General features: G+C 41.5%; 1 protein-coding gene and 1 pseudogene across 1 annotated transcript; one reads left to right on the forward strand and one right to left on the reverse strand.

Annotated features, from left to right (window-relative positions):
* The first annotated feature begins 1848 nt into the window (after positions 1-1848).
* Positions 1849-5405, forward strand: LOC148802805 (receptor-like protein 7). The gene has a single exon (XM_088897114.1). It carries the CDS (start codon positions 1971-1973, stop codon positions 5037-5039), a length of 3069 nt encoding a protein of 1022 aa, XP_088753240.1. The 5' UTR covers positions 1849-1970; the 3' UTR covers positions 5040-5405.
* An 807-nt stretch (positions 5406-6212) lies between these two features.
* Positions 6213-7441, reverse strand: LOC148802806 (alcohol dehydrogenase class-3 pseudogene; annotated as a pseudogene).
* Between the last annotated feature and the right edge of the window lie 1951 nt (positions 7442-9392).

Below are 9392 nucleotides of genomic sequence, written 5' to 3' on the forward strand. Positions count from 1 at the left end.
GATAACAATATTCATGGTTCAGTACCAAATTTTTTTAGTCCAAGTTCATTGCAGCATGTACATCTTCAAAATAATGGGCTCAAAGGACCAATGTCAAAGGCGTTCTCTAATTGCTCCTCCTTGGTGACTCTGGATGTTAGTTATAACCACTTAACTGGTGCCATTCCAGAGTGGATTGGTGGACTTTCAAATTTAGGTGCCCTTCTCTTAGAAGGAAATCAATTTGAAGGTAGAATTCCTAAGTTGCAGAGGCTTAGCATAATGGGCTTCTCCCACAACATTCTTTCTGGTCAGATACGTTCATGCTTCAACAACATAACATTTGCAAGGGAAAACGAACCATATGAAAGAAGTTGGGAAGTTTTCTTGTCTGGAATTGATCTTTCATGCAACTAATTAATAGGTCACTTCCCGTATGAAATTGAAGACATAAAGGGAATCCGTGCATTGAACCTATCCCACAAGTATTTAAGTGGACATATCCCACTATATATGAACCACAATCAAACTGAGTTTTTTTTTTTTTTCATTTTGTGAAGAAAATTCTTTGTTCATTTCTACTGAGAAAATCTTTATTTTTTTCAAAATAATCTAGATGAAGTCCTTATTATGCTCAATTTTGGAACCCCTACATAAACATGGTTCAAAATATAGAGCCATAAAAATCAACGTGAACACAGATTTTACATCAAACAATCATATTGTTAAACAAAATGTAATAAATGAGAAAATAATAACTAAGAAGTTGGGTGCAACCTGATTGTGCTCTTCCAACTCCTTCATTGTTTTTCTTACACTTCTAGACGATTAAACATTAAAGTGGAAAGCAATAAAATATAGCAGGAGAAGGAAAGGAGATCTAGTGAAAATGGATTAAAAGCCCTCACATTCTCTTCTCTGTTCTCATACTTAGACCTTGCTCCCTCAATCAATAACAACTGTAGTTTACCCTTGTTTTGGCAAGCCAAATGGAAAAATGAAATAAAGATAACTAAAAATAGATAAGATCTCAATATCAAAAGAACCGTTCAAAGGTGCTCTGTTCTATTATTGTTTCATTTTCCTCATCGATTTTGCTAACTTGAATCACCAGCAACGATGGGATTAAATCAAGAAAAATGATAAGCGAGAACCAGATTTTAGCGTCCGCAGGAGGTGCCTTGGCCTTAGGCTTCTTTAGTCCGGGTAATTCTATCAAGCGGTATCTCGATATGGTACAATAACATTTTCGTGTCAGTTCTGCAAGTACTCGGCTCAGGAGCAGATCCTGAGCGAAGTCAAACGGCTGATGCATCAATACCCAGATGAGGAACTGAGCATAAACATGACCCGCCATAGCCTGGGTAGCGCGCTAGCGATGCTAAGTGTTTATGACATAGCAGAGACGGGCGTGAACGTGATGGAGGACGGCCAGGCGGTTCTGGTGATGGTTTTCTCATTCTTAGGACTGAGAGTCGGGATTGTGAGCTTCAAGGTGCGGGTGGAGAGGTTGGGGGTGAACGTTCATGACATGGTGCCAAAAGTTTCAGGTATACTGTTCAACGAGCACGTGTCATAGTTCATCAGTTGGCACAGCGGTTGTTGTAATGTTACTCACATATCGGAATAGAACTCATACCGGACCACGAGTACTCTTTCTTCATCAATTTTTTATTTAAAAATATTTTATTAGTCATAAAGCTTCAACCGGTTGCAGGTGATGGCGAGTTGAGCACCGATCGACATGTGAAAATTTTAGTGGGCTCAAAGAAAAAGTCCCTTCTTCCAAACGCACTGGATCCGGAGTGCTAATCACGCCAGCTGGGTCAACTCTCTAGAAAGGATAGTAGAATGAAGGTAATAGTAGAAAATCCGGACTCTCCCATGGAACCCATCGAAGTCCAAAGTCTTAGCCGCTGCAGCAAACTCAATTCTATAAAGACATCTCTCATCTTTCCTACTTCATCCATCCCTACAATTACAGAAGCAGCATGGGCTCTTCCCATAATCTCTTTATTACCCTGTTAGTTATTCTCTTGCTCCTACTTTCGTGTTCTTTTTTAGTTGCTTCTAACCATCCATGCCTTGAGGATCAGAGCTTGGCCCTTCTACAAATGAAGCAAAGCTTTTCCTTAGGTTGCTCCTCTGTCTCACTCTTTGATTCTTCTGCTGGTAATATCAGTTCTTGGGCGATCGACAAAGATTGTTGTTCGTGGGATGGCATCACATGCGATAGTAACACCGGTCATGTGATTGGCCTCAACCTTACAAATAATTGCCTTTCTGGTCGTCTTGATTCCAATAATAGCCTCTTCCACCTTCTTCACCTTCAAAAGCTCACCCTCTTTGGGAACGATTTCAATCTCTCTCCAATTCCTTCTGAGTTTGGAACTCTCACTAGGCTGACCCATCTCAACCTCTCTGATTCAGTATTTTCTGGCCAAATTCCAGTAGAAATTTCACAACTAACAAACCTGGTTTCTCTTGATCTTTCCAGAAATTATGGATTGAAACTCAGTCACCCCGGCTTCAGATCGCTTATCCAGCACCATTCAACCTTGAGAGAACTCAACCTTGCTGGAGTGGACATGTCGGCAGAAGTTAACTACGACTGGGCTCAAACCGTCTCTTTGGCACTCCCAGAACTTCGTGTGTTGAGCTTGTCTAATTGTTCACTCTCTGGTCCAATTGACGCCTCACTTCTCAGCCTCCAGTATCTCTCTGAGCTTTATCTCGACTCCAATAATTTTTCATCCACGGTGCCCGATTTCTTAGGCAGCATCACTTCATTGACATCCTTGCATCTCTCCAACTGTAGATTTTATGGGGAATTCCCGAGAAACATTTTCCAACTACCGAAGCTGCAATCCCTTCATATTTCATTCAACCCAGAGCTCACCGGTTACTTGCCAGAATTCCCTCAAAATAGTGCTCTACGTTTCTTGGACGTCCATTCAACAAAATTGCATGGTAAATTACCCCATTCACTAGGGAATCTCAAGTTCTTGATTGAGCTGGATCTAAGCAATTGCAGTTTCAAAGGGCCAATCCCTCCTTCTGTGGTAAATCTTACCCACCTCGAATCCTTGGATCTTTCATCAAATCTATTAAGTGGTCAAATCCAATCTTCTCTTTTTTACCTCCCATCATTGCTAGAATTGTACCTCTATGCAAATCAATTCACTAGCATAGTTGAGGAGCCTCAACACTCAAATTATTCCTTTACCTCTTCTTTCTGCTTTAATTCATCCATCTCTCCTTCTCCTTCTGTTTCATTGTTGGAGGACCTACAGTTGAATAACAACCAGTTGAGAGGGAAAATCCCAAGGTTCATCTTCCACCTCACATGTCTCTTAAATCTCGACATTTCTTCCAATTACTTGAGTGATGTTGTAGACTTCGACATGTTCAACGCGACCAGTCTTTCTGATCTTGATATTTCAAATAGTGGTTTGTGGTTCACTAACAACAATAGAGCGAATTCTACGTCCCCACAATTATACACTTTCTTTGCTCGTTCTTGCAACATTTCTGAATTCCCAGATTTCCTCAGGTACCAAGAGACACCATTGAATATAGACCTTTCTAACAACAAAATTAGTGGCAAAATACCCTCATGGATATGGAAATTTAGTCTATATACAATGAATCTTTCCCACAATCTATTAACCGGAATAGACTTGGTAGGACTTGCTTCTAAACTTCCACTTCAAATGTTAGTCCTTGATCTTCACTCCAACCAAATCCAAGAGGAGAGTCCATCAGGAAATTACTTCAGTAGAACTAATTCCACATCACTTATCCTAGGAAACATTTCCTCCTACCTTCTCGGAGAGAGCTATCGAGGTAACCCAATAGTATTTTCAATTTCAGACAATAAACTCGCTGGAAGAATTCCTCCAACCATTTGCAATTCTAATTTTCCCAACATTTTTGATCTATCAAACAACCAACTTGGTGGCAGGATTCCAGAATGTCTAACCAACTTCAGTAATTCGGTTGTACTAAATCTAAGGGGAAACAACTTTCATGGAACCATTCCGCAAAATTTCATAGGAGGCAACCTAAGGTCTTTAAACCTCAATAACAATCAACTAGAAGGGAATCTACCACGATCTTTGGTCAACTGCAAATCACTGGAGGTGTTAGACCTGGGAAACAACTTGATAAATGACACGTTCCCTTCCTGGTTGGGTGGCCTACCTAAATTGTGGGTTCTAGTACTACGATCCAACAAGTTTCATGGCTCCATTAGAGGCCCCCCGAGAGCTGAAAATGGCTTCCCAATGCTGCATATCATCGATCTCTCCTTCAACAGTTTTACAGGGCATTTACCATCCAAGTACTTTCAATCTTTGAAGGCGATGATTGCTGTTAAAAGGGACAAGTCTTCTTTGAGATACATAGGGGACTCCTACTATCAGGACAGCGTCAAAGTTACAATCAAAGGGCAAGAAGTTATGTATGGACGGATCATAGAGATGTTCACCACGATTGATCTCTCTGGCAATGCATTTGAAGGGGAGATTCCCCAGGCTTTAGGGAACCTCAAGTCACTCATGGTGCTCAATTTGTCTAGAAACTGTCTTGCAGGCCAAATCCCATCTGCATTGGGGCACCTTACACAGTTGGAGTCGCTGGATCTCTCGCAGAACAAACTCTCTGGACAGATCCCTGTGGAACTAGTAGATCTCACTTTCCTTTCAGTTTTGAATCTTTCAAGGAATAATCTTAGTGGGAGTATACCACAAGGCCGCCAGTTTGGTACATTTGAAAATACTTCATATGCAGGAAATTTGGGTTTATGCGGGCCTCCATTGTCAAGGAAATGTGAATTAGATGATGCAACAACTGTACATCAGAATTCAACATCTGGGTTGTCAAAACAAGAAAAGGAGGACTTGGCAAGTATAATACTTGACTGGAAATTCTTGGCATTGGGATATGGAAGTGGAGTTATAGTAGGGGTCATCATTGGATGGCAAATAATACCAAACTGGAGAATTGAAGCATTCTTTAAACTTACATCAAGAAAGAGGAGAGTGCACGGAGGAAGGTAATGAAGTTGTTGTGGCTTATATGTTTGCTTGTTTATGTTGTATTTAGGTAGTTTAATAAGAATAAGTCGTTCTGAGATGGAGTTTGAGTTACATTAGGATAGAGCTGTAGAGCTTAGTTAACTAGATAGAGTTTTTACGTTTCTCTATATATCTCTTTTACCTTTCTCTATTGAAGTTGTAAACTAGTTGGGATTTAAAGCAGAAAGAGACCTTTGAAAATCTCAATTGAAGCAATCAAGCAACCGAGATTAAGTCTGACCTAAGCCCTATTTTTGGGTTATGTATCGACATGTTAGAATGCCAATTTATTTGCAAAACTTCTAAGGCTTGAGGAAGAATTCCAGGAGGAGCTGGTTTCTTTCAAAACAACACAAGAATCTGTTGTTGTTTCATTTAATATTTTTTCTTTTTTTTTTTTTTTGAGAGAGAGAGAGAAAGGTAGATTATGCAGGCATGAGGGGAGATATAAAGTCTGTCAAGAATTTTCTTTTGCAGTAGTTCACATGTGGTTTCATTTAACATTCCTATGTCATTTCTCCTCAGCTTCAGAAATTCTGCATGCATTAGCTCTTTATGAAGACGATGCCTCTATTTCATCAACCTAAGGAAGAGTTAGATGAGGACTGTACAAGATAATCCAAACACAACAAATTGAGCTATCCACATATGTAACCCAAAATAGTTGAAACATGAAATGAATTGAATGAATTATATTATCTTTTGCACTTTCAGAGAGCTTAATTTCTTAATACAGTTTATACTGTACACTGATCTAAACAATGAATTATGCAGACAAAAAGCTCTGTACAGTTGATTGGCATAGGAAAAAAAAAAGGAATGACCCATTCACATGAAATCCCGCCCATAAGCAAGGGAGTGTCAAACTGATCAATCACCTTTTTGGGACTGAAGGCTCTTGATATCCATCAGAAACCAGAATGGTTGTTTCTTGTTCCAGCTTTTGTCCAAGAATCTGAGGAGGGAAAAGGTGTTACGTTCTGATCCATTTGTCCCATGTTGGGAGTATGGGATGCTAATGTGAGGTATCCCACATCGGTAGAATGGGATGCTGTTGTGGGGTATTTATGTGCTTGGGTTCCCTTCCTCTAACAGCTAGCTTTTAGGGGTGAGTTCTCCTAAGGCACATAACAAAAGGTAAATAAATATATTAGCTCAAACTTTACTAAATGAAGCAACTGAAACAAAGAAGAAGATGAAGATAGTACATGTGTTACAGATAGATGGTGTCATGATGCGGCAGAAATCTTGGAAACAGAGGAACTCTCTTCTTCTCAGCATCTTCTGGCACTGCTCCTTAGAAAATCGATCTGCTCCCGAGGATCATCTCTAGTGCTCTACTGAGGGAGGGAACCCAAGCACATATATACCCCACAACGGCATCCCATACTACCGATGTTGGATACCTCACATTAGCATCTCATACTACCAACATGGGACAAATGGATCGTAACATCTACCTAGCCACTTAGAACTGTAGTTAACACTAGCCTCGGTGAGATACAAAATGATCTGATGTGTTGGTTTTTGTTGAATACTAAGGTTCCGAAATTCCATATCTCCAGAGTTCTTTGATCTTTCAATTCTTCTGCTGGTAATATCAATGCTTATTACTAGTACAGCACCAATAGCCTTTGCAACCTCTGCAACCTCAGGACTTACGGTCCCCAGACCCAAGACAACAACGATTGAGCCTCCTATTTTTGTTGTGTTCCAAACTGCCCCACGACCTATGGTAACACCATAACCAAGTAGGCATACGTTTTCTCGAGGAGCCCTTGTATCAATTCTTGCAACAACATGCACGGTTGTGCGCCGCTGGCCAAGAGTTGGGGCTCCCATACAATGGTCGATGGGAGTCTCATCCATTGAGGAACGACCTTTCCCGTCACCTAACATAACTCCAACTCCAACAGTTTCCTGTACCTTGCTGTGGAGTTTTATCTTCTCTGACTTACAAAACTTGCATTCTCTAAACTCTACAGTGTAACAGAATATAACATCGTCACCATGTTGAACTTCAGTTACATGACTCACACCTCCACCAACACCTTCAACAATTATTGTATCCACGTGACCAAAGATGCAAGGGAAGAGATCCTCAGGATGTGTGCCACTCCAAATATAAGAGTTGGTATAAAAGAGAGTAGCAGAGGGTACACCTTCATTCGGACTTCACTGGCCCAAGACGAAGTCACCTGCATGTCTATGCTCATTAATGGCTTGTTTGGTTCCCATGCAATTGCATCCTCACAGATGGTGATCTGACCTTGGATCACCATGAATAGTAAGCACCAAGTGCTACTTAGTTTCATTCTCAAGTGGAATCTTGGCACTACATCCATCCAATAGAGCCAGATGGTAGAACCCATGAAAACCCCCATCCCACATTGTTGAACACCCTCAATTAATGCAAATAACTAAATCAGAAAAGTAGGAGAGTGTCCTTTCTTTTGGGCCTCCATAATCCATATCATTGAAGAGGTCACGGACCAGCTCTGGAAACCCACGACAAACGTAATCAGCCATTACCAAGTTCTGCAAGACAATGTCACTGAATTTCATTTCTTCAATTGTTTCAGTGGTTGAACTTGCATGGCCTTCTCCCTTCAACTTATTGATCATTCGGTTGCAGAAAACCACACTTGTGTGATCTTGGCAGCTTTCTCAATGCAATGACCATGACCAAGGTCACCTAAGGGCATGGTTGATGCTGCCATAGAAGAGACGATGATGTCTCTCATGCCCCTCATAACAATTCCCTTATGCTTCCGACACCAAATCTTGAGAACTAACATGCATCCACACCAGAATAGCTTGACGAGGGCACCCAGATCACTGAATCTACCCATAACAATGTGCTTGTGCTCATAGTTGCAATAGGGAGATAGTGGCACCATCTCCATTGGCGGCTTGTCAATTGTCATTACGCTTCACCCTGTATTTAATTCAATTAAACTGAACCTTCTTGAAAGCGAAAACTCGGATTGAGTGATAGAGTGAGTTCAGAGGATGCCTTCCCCAGAGAAAGCAAGACAAGAGAGGGACGAAGAGTGAGCAGTTTGAGTTGGGTCCAGGATTGGTGTTGGTACCTGGTGGGAAGAGGAAGAAGGAATGGGACGTAGGGCTAGAGTTTATGCCACCGATGGATGCGAAGTAGGGTTTTGGGTTATGCCCAGAGGAAACTAGGTGTTTTGACACTAGAAACAGAGGAGGATAGGAAACTCCAGGGCGGCCCGGGAACACCAAGCACCATTACTGGTGTTGTAAAAGGACTGCAAATAGGTGGTGACAAGGAAGATGAGAGAGATGGAGAGAATAGTACTTGTGAAGGTGCTAAGATGATGAGGGAAGCTTCGTCGGTTGTGTACCTCTGAAACACCAATCGAAGGTGAGAGTTGGTTGATCCTGTGTTCAATCTCTGCCAGGCGAACGAGGTTTCTCTCCTGGTTCTTCTCGATGCAGCTGAGACGAGCTTCAAGGCTTGCCATCCGTGCATCCATGGATCAGCTGGCTCTGATACCAAATGATACTAACCCTTCCCGTTGCCGGAACAAGTTTGTATCTGCCCTCGAGCTGTAGTGCTGAAGCACCGCTCAAAGAGGGTTTCAGCAATCACAAGATCACCAAAGAAGGAGAGAAGATGAGTTTAATCGTCCAATATCACTTTATTTCAGTATTGATTGATTATATATGGGAAGCCGCAACAACTGTCAATCATGCCTAATGATTACAATCATGGGTCATGGGTCATGATAATCTGCAACGATGATTACTGTAATGATTGTTATAACAGTTTGCAGCCTTTGATATTCATCCTTCATGATGATTAGGACGATGGCCACGTAAAGGCTCGTATCATAATCCGATGACTTGAGCCATGGTTAATCCTTGCTCAACAGGCCATCCTCCTCCAATTCCATGATTCTAAAATCCAAATCTATATCTCCGCGGCATGTTTTATGAGATGAAGGTTCGCCGGAGTCTTGCATGCCCCGACGTTGGTTCTTGGGAGATTCTTTGATGGCTTTCGAAGAGAAACAACCCATATCGAGCAAAAGGGAAGAAACAACCCATATCGAGCAAAAGAGAAACAACCCATATCGACCAAAGTCAATGGAAGGTGTTAATACAGTATTCAGTCATAACTCGTAAATGCTGAGCCCATTTATATTCACCACTTGTCCAACGTGGTCAACGGGATTTCCTGCTTTCGATGTCAAAGCTCGCATGGCACAGCGCATCATATGTAGGACTGTCAACGGGTCGGTCATGTTTACCTTCAAACTCTGATGGAAAGGCCACGTTAACCATACATTTGGAAAGGCCACTTTA

The sequence above is a fragment of the Nelumbo nucifera genome, chromosome 2, assembly GCF_055504915.1.
Source record: "Nelumbo nucifera cultivar China Antique chromosome 2, China Antique-T2T, whole genome shotgun sequence".
In the NCBI taxonomy this organism is placed as follows: Eukaryota; Viridiplantae; Streptophyta; class Magnoliopsida; order Proteales; family Nelumbonaceae; genus Nelumbo; species Nelumbo nucifera.